Source organism: Oreochromis aureus, linkage group 4 (genome assembly GCF_013358895.1).
Source record: "Oreochromis aureus strain Israel breed Guangdong linkage group 4, ZZ_aureus, whole genome shotgun sequence".
Classification (NCBI taxonomy): Eukaryota; Metazoa; Chordata; class Actinopteri; order Cichliformes; family Cichlidae; genus Oreochromis; species Oreochromis aureus.
The window spans coordinates 35,259,605-35,276,427 of record NC_052945.1 but is presented as its reverse complement, the minus strand read 5'-3'; the positions used below and the strand labels follow the sequence as shown (position 1 = coordinate 35,276,427).

The 16,823-nt window shown below is 43.2% G+C and overlaps 1 protein-coding gene across 1 annotated transcript in view; it reads right to left on the bottom strand.

Moving 5' to 3' along the window:
• Window positions 1-10,239, bottom strand: part of si:dkeyp-72e1.9 (syntaxin-binding protein 4) — a 65,472-nt gene extending 55,233 nt beyond the window's left edge. The window contains exon 1 of the mRNA XM_039611156.1: window positions 10,151-10,239. Coding sequence (XP_039467090.1) covers window positions 10,151-10,179 — 29 coding nt within the window. The 5' untranslated portion in view covers window positions 10,180-10,239. The remainder of the gene's footprint in view (window positions 1-10,150) is intronic.
• Window positions 10,240-16,823: the final 6,584 nt, after the last annotated feature.

The following is a 16,823-nucleotide window of genomic DNA, read 5'->3' as shown; positions in this document are numbered from 1 at the left end:
TAGAAACTGCAATTTAATCCCCAGATGACATCCATTACTCTGCCTTCATCTTTTGTCATTCAGACCTTCCGTGCTGTCATCTTCACTACTCAAACAACGATTCTTCATTTTGGCTGTATTTTGATCAGCTGATGTTACAAAAATGCGAGAAAGAAAAAGAAAAGTTACCACAGTGCTGTCTCAGCTCAGTGCTGCTAGGAAGGGTTTTTGGTTAGAGACAGCCTCATCCGTGATCCCTAAAATGAATTTAATGCAAAGACAAAATCAATCAATCAAATGGAGGCGACAACGCTTAAAGATACAACACTGATCACTGTAACTGAGCTGTTTGTTCAAAGTGATCAAAGCAAAAGAAATGTGCATACAGCCAAGCAATCCCACACTGATTCCACCCAGCAACATGACACAGGTGAAACCTGCTGAACCTGCCTGTGTTTGGATTCACTGTTACATTACACTACATTCATAAATGGGGGAGCGTTCCAGTATACACTCTGTGGTTTCTTTTTGATTGAATTTGGTGTGTAACTGTTCTAGATTTGAAGTGTAATTTTCTATCAGTAAAATATCCTTACTGGTAGGTACAGTACAAGTGGAGGTTTGAATAGAAAAAACACACTAAGTATATTTTTTAAGGTTCTTGCCTCTAAAATTCCCTGAAATTATCATTACATGTAGATCCTTACAGTGTCATTTACCAATGTCCAAAGCCACTTAATAATTCAAAAATACATAAACATTCTTTCTCATATGGTAATTTTAGTTGCTGAAAGTTACCCCCCTAAACGAATAAAGAAATCATGGTGACTGGTCAGTAATTACACCATTATCTGTGTGCTGTATTATGAAGTGCTGCCCCCAAATAAAGTTGCTGAGTGACACGGGCCTGAGGCTGCAGGAGGTCCAAGCAGAAGAAATCTTTGACACAAACGATAAATAACAGAAAAATTCGTAGGAACGTTTCCTGGAGCACCGGGTGCTGAGATATTTGTGAGCAGCTTCAGCCTGAGCCACGAAAACAGCTGAAAACCTACCTGGCAAATCCTAGAGGCACTTTGAGCCTTTGAAGCATGTCTGTGCTGTGGTGCAAAAGCCTGGATGTTAGCTTGTGGTTGTTAACATATACTCTGCATATTTCCAATCATGATGCACCGCAGCTGCCAAGCAGATAAGGAGAGATGATATTGATGAAGAGATGATAAGCTTATGCACACAAATCCATATGGCACAAGCACGTGCTAAATATAGGCCTCTGCAAGAAGGCTGTTCAAATACTCCAAGCACAGATCAGACTGTATGACACACACAGAGTTGTTACATCTCAGTGGGTTTATTTCTTGCTTTGTGTGTGAAACAGACTGCAGTCTGCTTTGCTTCAATCTGTTAAAACTTTTTAAATGTGTATTGCTATTACTTCACACTAAAGCTGCCCTAATTATCTTTACGTGTTTTCTCTTTCATTCCTGCTTCTTTACATTTTCTTCTTAACTCACTGAGTTCTAGTTACTGTGCATACTAACGTTTATTAGTTCCTAACTTTACATCAGTCTCTGAGCTTCTTCCTTTAGTTAACATTACTTCCTTTTTCTGTTTCTTGCATTTAGCTTTACTTCCTGCCTGTGGTTGTGTTGATTGTGTACACCTGTATCTAATTACCATTAGCATTTACTCTATGGCCGTTTATCAATGCCCAAGTACGCGAGTACGTACTCGCGTTCTCGGTGAGTACGTACCCGCCGAGAACGCACGGGAGTACGCATCTGCCGAGAACGCGAGCACGGACTCGTGGGATGTTTCTCAATTCTCAAGTCCGCGAGCGGGGGGACACGATGTGCCGGGAGTCCGCTGTTGAGCTTTGGACGAAATGCATTCTGGGATATATAGCTGTCCCAAGTCTACACCGATGCATGCTCGATAAAATGGGCGGATCGAGAACACATCCGGGACTTTTTCGCGTTCTCGGCGTGATGCGTGCCAATTGGAACAGTACTTGGTCTCCGACTGATGACGTTTCACGAGTACACGAGAACGCAAGTACGCACAAGTACGCATATTGATAAACGCCCTGTGTGTATAGTCCTGTTTGCCTCTGTTGAACAGTTTCTATTCTACGGTCTGTGTGTTTTTGGACTTTAACTTTCTAACAAAAGCTTGTTCTTGTGTTCTTGGAGCCTGCCGTCATGTCTGCAGTTGGGTCCTCAGTATTTTTGATATACAACCTGCATGTTTCCTGGAAAGTACATTTAAACTTTTAGTCTGTGCAACATAGATTGTTTTGGGAGACGTTTTTGCCATGTTAGGGTAAACACAAATTGATAAAAATACCAACAGATAAACAAAAGACACCCAGGCGTGTTCAGCATAAATAACACATTAATGATGTTTGAAGCATAAATCCTATCACTGATGTTACCATTACCAGCACTAAACTGCTATGTTAGTTGAATGTCCCCACTGACCTCTGTAGTCTTATTTAACACTCTGATTTTTAGGTTTTAAATCTGTTTTTGTTTTTTGTGAATCGGATGTCACTGATGGGATAAAGAGCCAAGATATGAATTGGAGTTTCACATCCATGTTTGAGGCTTGGCTGTGCGGAGATATCGCCTGCATGGGTTCATTTAGACACAGTAAATAGCTGTGCTCAGTGGGGCAAACAGGAGCCCAGAGAGAGCCAGCCTGGCAAGTCTGAAAAATGAACTCGGGTCTGTAACTTAGACACAGTTATCCTTATTACTGCTGCAGTATGGGGACTAGCCAGGCTTCCTCAGAGATCAGTTTCAGAGACTACTCAAAATGAATGAAAATGCAGAAGTGTATACTCAGTGCATTTCAGTTCAGGTGACTAAGATTTAAACCAGTCAGCTTATATTAGGCTGTTATATTGAACGATACTCATGCACTAATAAAAGATTCGATCTGTCCATGAACAAAATGACATAAACAAGCTAAATTTAATGAAACCAGTTGACGAACAGATTAATCTGGTGTGGATCCACATCATATTCTTTAAAAGGACAGCAGTGTGGTTATCGATGCTGATAGACCCTGACGCTCTCTGAATTCTGTTCCGACTACACGCTGGATTCATGAATTCAGTCCGTGCTGGTAAATTCATCTTTTAAGCTTTTCAAAAACTGATCCTAGCCCAGTCTGACTATCACGTGGACTCACGTGTGATTACACACTCAGGTTTACAAGACCTAGTTAAAGATATTGTTATTATAACAAAAAAGAACCTTACTGTTCAATCTTTCAGTTTTTCAGTTCAATAAAATATACCATTATTACAGTGACAGCAGAGATATAGTAAAAACAGTTCAAAACCATTAAACCAGTGAGTTGTCTAAAGCCAGGACAAGGTTTGTGATGTTTTTCAGCTGTTGGGATTAAAGAAACTGGAGTCTTTCCAGGCCCTTACCAAACCCTGAGGTCTTGTACTGACTCCAGAGACAGGCTTTGGGAGCACAGATGTAAGCTTGGCTAATACTTGACTGCAGTGGTAGCCAACCTGAGATTTGTCTCCAAATGTGAAGCATCTCATCCTTTAGAGCCTGCACCAGGCAAGGCTTCACAGTCCCAGACACTTTCCACAAAACACAAACAGACCCTCATCACTAACTCGGCTGTCCACGCTGCATACAGTTCCCAAGCACTGGGAATACATTGGCTTTTAAACTGTAAATGCGGGCCAGTAAATCCAGAGTTATGATAAAAAATATACATAAGCCTTGCTTTTCTTTAAATACTGTCGTCACGGTTTTTTTTGTGTGTTTTTTAATTTTTTTAAGCGTTTTCTAAGGACAGCAAGAAAACAGTAAAGAAAGAAAAAAGCCACCTCTTTCCTATCGATGGGAAATTGTACCATTTTTTAAAAAAAAAATCACGTGGGATTTGGTTGTTTAGGAAGAGGGGAAAGTTTTGGGAGTGAGGGTAATGGCAGCGAGACAGAGCGAGCGAGTGAGAGAGAGTTTTTAGATGTGGGAGATTTGTGATGTTCAGCGTGGAGTGTATCGTTAGTGTGTTGTGTTGTCTTGTGTAGTCGTTGTTTTGTTTTGTGTGTCAGTGAGGGCACTAATGAATGTCAGTTCAGTTCAGTTCAGTTCATTTTTTATTTTCAAACATGTGCCTTCACAATCATTTCCAAATATCATTTCATTATTTGTTTGAAAAGGAGTAGGCAGAAGTAATTACTTATTTGTCCCTACCCCCTCAAATTTTACCTCTCATTCTTTTAATTTTCTTTTAGTCTTAAATTAAACAAACAACATATGAAACAAAAGTACAGCAAAACAAAACAAAACATACATAAATCAAAAAAAAGAAATTAGCAAGCCCCACCACAGTATAGTTTCTTTTATATGAAAAATACAGAATGTGTATATTTGCATATTCATAAGTTATGGAAAAACAAACAAACCAAAAAAAAAAAACAACAACCAAGAACCACAATACCATTACCAGCAACATTACCGTCACAAAAGCACATTTGCAATATAAACACTGCCACTAAGTAGAAAACCAGCGGAGTGATACACCTGCTGTTGTCAGGCCTGCAGGTTTCTCCCTGTGCTGCTCTCCTCTGTCTTTTGGTGGACAATTTTTTTTTACTGGCACACATCATTAGTAATATTTTTAAATGGTTGTACAAAAGAAACCCTGCCAGGTGTATTGGCTGCATTTATAGATAAATAGTTGTATATGTTTACAAAATGTGTGCATCACTTTTCAAAATGTACAATTTATATTTGCATTTCATGTTATAAAAATAATTTACTCAACATGTGTGTGTGTGGGGGGGGGGTTACGGTAAAAAAAATACTACTAGGAATTTAAGTACGTTGTGTGATTTCAGATCAGTAATATTAATGCAGTATGTCAGTGAAAAAACAACTAAATTCAGACACGTGAGGTTGAGCTGAAAAGAATGATCCCAAACAAGGCAAGGGGGAAAAATACATTGAAACAATTTGAGGGTGAAATACAAACGTAAACTCAAAAGGAGTCAAAAATGGCCGGTTGTATTTCAGACCTCAGTGGGTTAATCCAACAAATCATGAAAAATTAGGTGTAAATTTTTGTTCATGACAGTGCAGATTTCTGACATTTTGTGTAATTTAAGCATCAAACAATGTGATTGTTTTCTAACCAAAAACAGTGTGAAACTTAAGTTAGACTTGTGTTTGTAAATGAACTGCCCCATGTTGTGTAGCTTTCTACATACTCATTGGGCTACATATTTATTTATTATATAGGCTGTACTGTAGATAAAATCAAAACTCACATGTTTTATGCAACTAAAGTGTTTAATTATGTGGGCTACAGACAATAATTAAGTTATAGACTATATTTATATGAAAAACATGTATATTTACTGCATTTGAATTATTTTAACCATATGTAACCACCTGCATATGTGTTTGAAAAAAAAAGGCCTTGATTTTGCCACCCCATTTGATTTCTTTGCCACCCTAAGAAAATTTCTCTAGATCTGCCCCTGACTGTGAGAAATGATCAGGTGTGCCGTGGAACATTATCTGGTTCCACCTGATTGGTACTCTAAGCGAGCGGCGTGAGTAACGGGCAGAACAATGACATTCTCTACCACTAGAGGGCAGTACAACTACCTGCTCTAATGAAATGGGTTGCCAACTGGCAGTAAAACGGAAGACGACGAGGAAGAAATGACATAATAGTCATGCTGTGAGTGAGATGATGCAGTGTGTAATAGCAACAGATAAATATTTGAAAAGAAAAAGTGTTCAGTCTGACCTGGTCCTGGAGAAAACTCTGACCCAGGTGAAGGCCCGAGCATGAGTAGTGGTTAGAAGGAAGCAACAAAGGTAAACTGGGGACAAACTGAGCCAGTTCTGCTATATCTGGTGGAAGACTTATCAGTATGCTTTTGGTGACATTTCTGTTTGGTGGTGTGCCGTGGGATTTTTCTAAAGTGAAATATGGACCGTGGCTCCAAACGGCTGGGAAACACTGGTGTAAACACACTGCATACTTCACTAAAACATCCCATTAGTTGTAAAGTTGCACATCTGAGCCATAAATGAGCTGAGACATCACTGCACTTCTTGTTGCTTTTCACATTATTTGTTTTATTTCTTTTTTGCCTGGGAGCATGAGCAGCTGAGTGAGTATGTGAGCGATGTGTGCTCTCCTTTGTTTACATTTGACAGTACTGAGGACATACGCACACACTGTTCTGTCTCTTTGTGCGGTCGTTTCCCAACAAATGAACACAGTGTGAGTCTACAGAAAAGAAATGATAGAGTGTTTTTTGAGATTTTATTTTGTATTAATTATCTAATGTCTTTGGTTCCATTGTGTTTGTGTTCTTCTGTAACACTTGAAGATTTTGACTGGTCAGAATTAAGATTTTAGTTTATTATGTATGTCTCTATATCATGTTGTGTAATGCTGCAGCACACGAATAAATATGTAAAGCCCACATCCCCACATCTCTCCTAGAAGTAACAAGGAACCTTTAAGCTTGACAGAAGTAGTTATTTGAATTCTATTTATCATCATATCTGTTTAAAGTGAGATAAGATATCACATAGCCTGTTCACCTGTGTGCAGTTCAGCTTCCTGTCTTACTTTGTCTGGTGTTTTATTTCCTGTCTGTCATCGTGCTGACTGACTTTAGCTGTCTGTAGTTCCCCAGGTATCTCCACTTCCCTTCTTACCTCCTGTGTATTTAAAGTCACTTTAGGCTCAGAGTGTCTGTGTTCATGGCTATTATCCCGACTCATGGCTGCTTTGCATAAGCCGTGGCATTTTGGATTCTATTTTTTGCCTTTGAATCTAAATTCCACCTTAATAACGGTTGTTTTGTCGTTGAAATAATAGCTCCAGGACAGAATAAATGATGGAAGACAACAGCAGCTCAACCCTGATAACTTACTGTAGCTCATTGTACCGCTGAAAGGAAGAGGAAAAAAATCATGGATGGCCAAGCCCTTACATGGGACTAATCATCAGCACACGGAGGAAGTTGCATTGTCATGTAGTTAGACGAGAGGCGGCACCAAATCCAGGCCATGAGGCCATGATGAGTAAAGAGCTTTAACCTGGAAGAAGCACAATCTAAAATGAAACAAAAAGAAACAGAGAAGCTTCCAACTAACACAGTACAAGAGAGGACCACAAACAACGGAAACCTGAACCAAGGAACCAAGGACCAAGGACCCAACTACAGACATTAGATACACATAAGTAGTAATTAGACAATCATAACAATCATCAAGGAGGAAAATGACAAAAAGTTCAAGCATAATGAGAAACAACAAAAAGTCAACCTTGAAAGTAACACCTGAAATGATCACCGAAGAAGCAAACACAGCACATATACGAGACAGGGAACGACGATAGGTGATAGTAGAAAAATAAAATCCAAATAGGAACCCAAACTCAAAAACAACAGAAGCATCAAAGCTCTCCATGGCTACTTACCCATGAAATCAGAACAGAATTCCAAGACAGAAATCCTGCCAGTGTCTAGACAAGGCCAGTGTTTAGGAACCCACAGCGGGAAGACTATGGACAGCTGGAGCTCCCACTGCCCAGCACTCAGATGTTTTCACAGTAAACTTTCTAAAAGCATCCATGAAGATGGCCCCCATGGTGAGTTTGAGCTGTCCTGACGCTGATCGATAACACGCACCAACGTATGGAGTGCAGCACAGCACCCCAGCCCTGCCTCCAGTTTGGAAGATAAGGGGAACTGCAGCTTGTGTCTATAAAAACATGCAGTTGGTTTTTGTCCCCATCTTTGACTTGCCTGCTCTGGAGTTTAAGTCTTACATTCGTCAGTATCTCCTTTCCTCTCATATCCATGTTTCATTGATTTGGGTTTTCTTTTTCTTTGCATATTTCTCAAATGGCAAAGGAATGTTTTGGGTAATCCACCTAAATGAGACTTTAATTTGGGTGACTTGTTCACTTTCATCAGCAGCTGAATTGCATAACACATGAAATCCGGCATGTTTTAAACTAATACCTAGAGCAGCTTAGCAGTTCTTCAAAGCATCTTTCAAAGATGCTTTGAAGAACTTCAGGGTGCTTTGAGCCACTGGACTAAAAGCAGCAGGCTGCAAATGGTTTTTGTCTGTTTGGTGAGTTTAATGTTGAGATCCTGGGCTTTTTTTCATTACATTATTTGAAAAAAAATTTAAAGCAAACTTTTATACCTTTGATTCATAATTTTTGCATTTTTGACATGCCAGCATTCTTTTCTCTTCCATTAAAGAGTCTGTCTGTTAACTGCTGGTGAGTTAAAGTATTAAAAGAGATTCCTGCAGGCTGTAAACAAGAGGTCCAAAAGTGCCTGTTGTTCTTGGAGGAACTTTTCCAAGAACTGGAAGTGTCTCCCTTGTTATGTGCAGCAATCAAGGATGATGATAACTGTTATAATTGTGCATGTCCTCCTGAGATTAGCCTGACCACAGCAGTTTTATCCAGGCCTGAAAGAAAATCGGTCCTGGCATTCAGCACGCAGTTTTCAGCCTCTGTTAAGCATGGGGGTTAAACTGATTCTGGATGCTTAATGAGGAAGTCCTTCAAGGAGGTGCAAGTGAGCAGGGAGAGGCCTTAGAGGCCTTTATTTGCCTGTAATAATGGAGTTAACCAAGAGGCTATGAAGAGCATCTGTCATGCAGCTGTACAGAAACACTGTGAACACTCACAAGGAAAAGAGCCAGACTGCAAACAGACAAAGGTGAAACAGTGTTTGAGTAAAGAAAACTGGAACTCTAGAGAGAGACCATCACAAACATACTGAAAATGAAAACATGAGCTTCTATAAAAAGAAAGAAATCCAACACTTTGTCCTCCAAAAAGTTTGGCCCTCAGCCCTGAAGCTAAAACATCTGACAATAGAAAAGTGAATTAAAAGAGAATCCATTTTGAGAATTCAAACATTTTCATCACACAGAGATTTATTTTCTTCTTTTGCCATGGCAACGACCATTTGCCTCGGAACTTTAATCACTAAATCCCCACAGTGGGTCATTATCAGATTAGGAGATTATCCAATCCACACTGAGAAATCAAACAGGCTGGACCCAATCACTGCGAGACATACGCACCCGTGCTCCTCCACACATATTTATAAATCTTTTGTTATCATGATGGCATGTGCATGTGTGTATGTGTGTGTATGTGTATAAGAGACTGAGAGTGAGAGAGACAGCACGAGTGTATGTAACAGAAAGTGACAGAAAGAGAAGAGGAAAACTAAAAAGATGGTTGATCCTTCTCAAGTATTTCCAGTTACAAGGCTGCCCCCTAGAGAAAGGGAGCTGCACTGCATTTTCTGGAAGATGAAAGTGTGGAAGGATACCATTACTGATGTATATGTTTGTACAGTTGAGTGGTGTGAGTTGAGTTGAGTTGAGTTGAGTGGCATGCATGCCCGCTGTCACAACACGTACAACGTGGCGCTAAGAGAACCTTGAGGCATTTCACCAAACAGCTCTCAGTGACTCTTTCTGCAATATTCATCCACATATTGTCAAGCTCTTTAAGTTTGTGCAGCTTCCCTGCTTGAAAGGGATTGATGCATCTACCACAGGTGTCTAACTGGGTTTCACTCAATGACCAGGCAGATCTTTTGTTTTCCTTTTTTTTCCTTTAATCTTCTTTTCGGCCATAGTCAGTCATAGGTGAAAAACCTTTAAATACAAACCAAAACCCAAAATACAAATTATGTTTGCTATCACACATCTGCAAATATTGTGAACAATACCAAACACATTTTTTTTTAAAACACATCAATGCAGCAAATAAGCTTTGTAGCACAATATTTACTTGAGTATTTTTAAATGCTCAAATTATGTAATTCACTAACAATTGTACATACAACTTGAAAAATACTGCTTTCTATTAAAGTGCTAAATTAAATGATCAATCTGCACTTGAACTTAAGCAGTAACAATAGTATTTATAACCAGCTTCTCTTAACCATATGCAAGCATTAATAGTCTTCCATACACAGACCAACAATAAACAATGGTGCCGCTCGTAAACAGCCGACCAACTCACGGCACAATGCTAATGCTATGTAAGCTAGCGGCAGCCGCGATTCTTTAGCAACTCGCTTCAACCAGTCTTTTAACATAGTCAGCAACCATTTCCTTACCGGCTGCCTCCCTGGCTTTGTAGATACATCAGTTCAACACACTATCCATGTTGGTGACAACTTGTTGAAAGAATTATGCTGGGTTTTCCGTAAGTGGCAACTTCCTGTTGTTCCCCAGTTCACCTTCTTTTTCCTCCCAGACAGAAACCCAGACACAAGATTAGTTCCGCCCTCCAGTCTATCACTTTTACTTTTTTACCTCAGGCTCTCCACCTCCTACTCAGTTTGACTTGACACCTCCCACTCGATCTTCCCTTGGAACACGGGAGATCGCCAACTTCACAAGCAAACCGCTGTTTAACTCATCCCATTGAAGCATGATGGTGACGGCTTGGTTCCATTTTGCTCCTCCACAGGTAATAGAACAACTAGACGTCTGACATCTCTATGAAGGATGGTAGCTTGAGTCACCGGAGTCGCTCCCTTTGAACCAGAGCTTAAGTCCTTCGCTCTCAAGGACTTAGCCACAGAACCGCTGTAACTTGAGCATACCCGGACATTGACGTCCCTCACAATACCTTTTTTGTCTGGATTAGTGCTGACAACTATGCCCATCTTGAAGTGTCCTCTCAGCGCATTCTGATCACTTAACCAGACAACATCTCCAACAGCGACATTTTTGTGTGCAGTGTGCCACTTGCTCCTTACAAACAAATTAGGGCCAGCAAGTTGGCTCCAGGACCTCCAAAACTTGCTCACTTCTGCCTGAATCGCCTGGAGTCTCTTATAGGGGTAAATGGAAAAGTCAAACATCTTGAAGTCCCCATCTTGAGATGCTCGACCAAGCAAAAGACTGTTGGGTGTGACGTAATGAATGCAACCTTCCCGACTCTGTACTCTGGCATCAATCGGGCGCTCATTTGCAAGGTTAGCTGCCACATGAAGAGCTGTCTGGAACTCACTGTAACTTAGCCCAGAGTCCCTTCCAAGACTCTGGAGCGCTCTCTTCACAATGCGCACAGCAGCCTCAGCAGCTCCATTCCTATGTGGGGAATCAGCTGGATTAACTTTCCACATGCACTCTGTTCCATTCTTTGCCGCAGTCTCCTCCAAGACGAACTTGTTCTGACTTTCCAAGAATCTGTAAAGTTCCTTCAAGACAGGCTTTGCTCCTATGAAATTGGTGCCTGGGTCTGACCAGATCTTTCTTGGATGTCCTCTAATTGCTGTAAATCTCTGGTAAGCCATCAAGAAGCCTTCAGTCGACAAGGAGTTTACTAACTCCGTGTGAATCACCCTGCTGGCCATACAACAGAATACAACCCCCCAAACCTTTATCATGACTCTTTTCTTGACGTCATCCTTTATTTGGTAGGGTCCAAAGAGATCCACTGTTGTGAACTCAAAAGGTAAAGCAGGTTGAGTTCTTTCCGAGGTAAGTCGCCCATTATTTGCCGGCAACTCTGTGCTTTTGCTTTCCGGCAAACCACACAACCATCAACAACCTTTTGAGCAATCCTTCTCCCTCTTATGACCCACGCTTTCTTCCTCATTCTGAGCAGGGTCCCAGCAACTCCCTCATGACTCTCATTGTGGGCCTCCCGGCTAACAGTGTAGACACCCAAGCATCATAAGCCAAGATGGGAACACTAATCTGGTCTTTCTTAAAAGCTTGCACTCGGCCACCACAAACAAAGAGCCCAGAGCTTGGGTCTTTGTATACTACCAGTCTATCTGTAGTAGTGTTTGGGAAGACTGCGCTGTCTTGTGCTGCAAGGAAGATGTCTCTTAGGGCATCTTCACGTTCCTTCACTGAAATTACTCCTGCCAACGGGACTGCCTCCCACTTTGGGTCATTAGCAGCTGGATTTCCCCAAGAAACTTTCTAGCTGCTCTCCAAGTCCAAGCAACTGATCTTACCAATCGGGTTAGGTCACTGGACCGCTTGACATCTACAAGGTTCTTGATGACTGACCCTGCAGGTGGTCTTCGCTGCTCTCCCTGGGCCTCAGCCCGACTTTGCTTTTCTTCATGCCCTCTTACCTTGGCCCTTGTCAAGGCAGCGACAAATGCCTTTCTTTGCAGCTTATTGACGTTTTCTTTGGCAGTGACGGCTAACTCTTTCGCTGACCTAACTGGCCACTCGCTCACAGGCAAACTCAAGAACTTTGGACCATTTTGCCATTCTGAGTCTTCATCTAGATCTCTGGGACTGGCTCCTCTTGTGACTACATCCGCAATGTTCTGAGGGCCAGGGATCCACCACCAATCTTGAGTCCTTGTACTGCTCTGTATTTCTCCAATCCTATTTGCGAAAAAGGTCTGATAACCATAGCTCTCCCTCTGTATTGCCCCAATGACGGTTTGGCTGTCGACAAAGTGATACCACCTCTCAACCTGAATCCGGCTTTACGCCTCAAAGTATTTCTTTAGGCGTGAGGCAAACACTGCCCCACACAGCTCTGCTTTGACAACATAAGATAAGATAAGATAAGATGGCCTTTATTAGTCCCACAGGTGGGAAATTTGTTTTGTTACAGCAAAAGTGCAAAGTTATGTAGCAGAAATTAGAAAACACTGGAATGCAATAAAATACAATAAAATAAAATAAAATACTATATACAATAGAATAAAAATAGAATAATATATACAATAGAATAAAATAGAAATACAAATACTATATACAACTGAGTAGGAAAATACAAAAACACAACTTCGTCAGAAGAAGAATTGCACGTATAGCAGTCTTATTGCACATGTGTGGGTTTGTGTGTTTGATCAGCTGCAAAAGTCTTTATTGTAGAGTCTGACAGCAGTGGGGAGGAAAGACCTGCGAAATCTCTCCGTCCCACACCGTGGGTGCCGCAGTCTCCCACTGAAGGAGCTGCTCAGTGCTGTCACAGTCTCATGCATGGGGTGGGAGATGTTGTCCAACAGGGATGACAGCTTAGCCACCATTCTCCTGTCACTCACCACCTCCACTGGGTCCAGAGGGCATCCTAGAACAGAGCTGGCCCTTCGGATCAGCCTGTTCAGTCTCTTCCTGTCCCCAGCAGAGATGCTGCCCCCCCAGCAGACCACACCATAAAAGATGGCTGAGGCCACCACAGAGTCATAGAAGGTCTTCAGGAGTGGGCCCTCCACTCCAAACGACCTGAGTCTCCGAAGCAGGTACAGCCTGCTCTGCCCTTTCCTGTAGAGGGCGTCTGAGTTATGAGTCCAGTCCAGTTTGTTGTTCAGATGAACACCAAGGTACCTGTAGCTGTCCACAGCCTCGATGTCCATACCTTGGATGTTCAGTGGTTGCAGTGGAGGATGCTTGTGCCTGTGGAAGTCTACCACCAGCTCCTTGGTTTTACTGGCGTTGATCTGGAGGTAGTTCAGCTGGCACCAGTCCACAAAGTCTTGAGTCAGTCCTCTGTACTCCTTGTCGTCCCCATCAGTGATGAGGCCGACTACTGCAGAGTCATCAGAGAACTTCTGCAGGAAGCACTGGGTGGAGTTGTGGGAGAAGTCTGCAGTGTAGATGGTGAAGAGGAACGGGCCAGAACCATTCCCTATGGGGGGCCCTGTGCTGCAGACGACCCTGTCCGACACACAGCCCTGAGTCCTCACATACTGTGGTCGGTCGGTGAGGTAGTCCAGAATCCAGGTAGTGAGGTGATGGTCCACTCCAGAGTTCTCCAGCTTGTCCTTCAGAACCGAGGGAAGAATGGTGTTGAAGGCACTGGAGAAATCAAAGAACATGATTCTCACAGTGCTCCCAGCGGTCTCCAGGTGAGCGAGGGAACGATGTAGGAGGTGAATGATGGCATCATCCGCTCCAATGCCAGGCTGGTAGGCAAACTGAAGTGGGTCAAGTGATGAGCTCACAAGGCGCGAAGCTGAGCCAGGACCAGCCGCTCCAGGGTCTTCATCAGGTGGGATGTCAGAGCCACCGGCCTGTAGCTGTTGAGGTCCTTGGGCGTGAAGTCTTTGGCACTGGAACAACACAGGAAGTTTTCCAGAGCTGTGGGACTCTTCCCAGCCTCAGGCTCAGGTTGAAGAGGTGCTCCATCACACCACACAGTTGGTCCGCACAGGACCTGACGACCCTCGAGCTGATGCCATCTGGACCCGCTGCCTTCTTGGCTTTAATCCTCCTCAGTTCCCTCCGAACCTGGGTGGTTGAGAGAGACAGGCTGGAGCCTTGTGTTGAGTGTGTATTGGATGCTGTTGTTGGGGGTGGGAGGAGTGAGCAGGGTGAATAGAGGAGGTGTGAAGTGTCTGAGGTGTCAGAGGTGGAACAGCAGCAGTGGGGGTGAGTGAGTCTGCAGCCGATGTTGGAGACTGCCTCATGGCTGAATCAAATCTGTTGAAGAAATGATTCAGTTCATTTGCCCACCTCACATCCCTCCCAGGCAGAGAGTTCTGATGTTTGTGGCCTGAGATGGTTCTGAGGCCTCTCCAGACTTCATCAACATTGTTTTGCTGAAGCTGGTTCTCCATCTTCTGCCTGTAGCTGTCCTTCCCATTCCTTATCAGTCCCCTAAGCTCTCTCTGCACCCTTTTCAACTCCTCTTTGTCTCTGGATTTGAAGGCCCTCCTCTTCTGCTTGAGGACAGCTTTAATTTCTGAAGTAATCCAGGGTTTGTTGTTGGAGAAACACCGTACAGTCCTGGTAGGTACGGTGTTATCCACACAGAAATTAATATAGTCAGTAATGCATGTAGTAAGGCTGTCGATGTCCTCTCCGTGGTCGTCACAGATCACCTCCCACACAGTCGACTCAAAACAATCCTTAAGAGCCTCCTCGCTCTCCTCCGACCATCTCTGCACTGTGCGGGTGGCTGGTGGCTCCCTGCGCACTAAGGGCTCATACACAGGGACAAGGTGCACCAGGTTGTGATCAGATCTGCCCAGGGAGGGAGAGGTGATGAACTGTATGCCTCTTCAGCATTGGCATACAGTAAGTCCAGTGTTTTATTGTCTCTGGTTGGGCAGGTCACATACTGGGTGAAGGTGGGCAGTGTGGAGTCCAGTGAGGCATGATTGAAGTCCCCTGATATTATGAGAAGGGCTCTCGGAGATTGTGTTTGCAGTCTGCTGACCACAGAGTGGAGAGAGTCACAGGCTGCATCCGCGTTGGCGAGGGGGACATACGCTGTTATCGCGATAACATGCGAGAATTCCCGGGCAGGTAGTATGGACGCATGCTAACGGCTAACAGCTCAATGTCTCTGCTGCAGAGTTGTTCTTTTACAGTGATGTGCCCGGGTTACACCATCTGTCATTCACAAACACTGCCAGTCCCCTCCTTTCCTCTTACCGCTCTCTCTCGTCCCTGTCCGCTCGCAGCATCTGGAATCCCGGTAGTGTCACGCTCGTGTCCGGAGTTAGCGGTGTTAGCCACGACTCCGTTAGCATCATGATGCTACATTGCCGGTACTCCCTCTGTGACCAGGTTAGCGACGTTAGCTCATCCATCTTATTGGGCAAAGATCGTACATTTCCAATAATTACAGAAGGAAGAGATGGTCGATAACGCCTCCTTCTCGGGCGACGGCGCCCTTCCCAGCACGACACCCCGTCTTTTCTTCCTCAGTTCACTGGGAATGTCGAGTCTGTCCGCCCGGCAGTACCGCTGCGGGACGCAGCGCTAACAGCTGATCCCTACTGTAAACAAAGGATCCCTGCTCTGGGTCCCCAGACACGGGTGAAAAATAGAAAAAAACTAAGAAAACAACCAGAACTAGCACAAAACGGTAGAACATGGTTGCAGAGTCTAATTACTAATACGTTAGTTATAAAAATTATTAGAAGAAAAAAGATAAGAAGGAAAGAAACTCAGAATGAGCAGAGCTGCTGTAACAGGCTGCCGCACACGGGGGGCGCCGGAAGTCTTTGTGGTCCCCTTTGTGGTCCAATGGTGTTAACTTAGCTTTGGACTCCACCAATCTAATGATTGAGCCCTGATCTGAATTCCACCTTAAGTACAACACTGCCCCATAGGCTTGCTCACTTCCATCGGAGAAAGTAATAGCCCAGGGTTCTTCGGTGAAGCATGGGAGAGTTAGCGCCCTGGCAAATGTGACTTTGCTGAGCTGGGCATACTCCTCAAAAAGCCTAATGGCGTCCTCCCTCAGGGCATCTGAGAGCGCCATGTCCCAAGTGTCCTTGACTAAACAGCTTTCAGCTTTTGTCTCTTGGAATGCTCTGCGAACTAAGATTGCTCCTTTTTGCTTTGCAGGAGTGACCAAACCGACTGGATCATACAACCCTGACACTTGACTGAGAAGCTCTCTTCGTGTCAGCGGGTTTGGTGTGTGGGTCTTAATCTGCTCCTGGACAAGGTCTTGGCCAACTCGCATCTTTTTCTTCTTCTTGGAGAAGTTGATTGCTACCATGACATGAAGCTTGTCTTCTTCCACTATATCAAGGACAGCTTTTACAACAGGGCAATAGCCCTAATCAATGCAAATAGCTGACCTGATTGGCTACCTGCCTGGACTTTTTTTAGGGGGAGGTAACAATGTTTAAAACAATAACAATAGTAATATTTATATTTATAACAAGGTGCAATAATAATTAATGTGCAATAATAACAGTGTGCAATACACATAACACTTATTCTTCTTTTTTATTTCTAAGTTAATATACTGTGTTGTGTTGTTTGTGTTGCGTTGTGATGTGTCATATCGTGTCGTGTTGTGTTATATGTAGTACCGACGTAGGACAGTTTTTCCAATTTCAT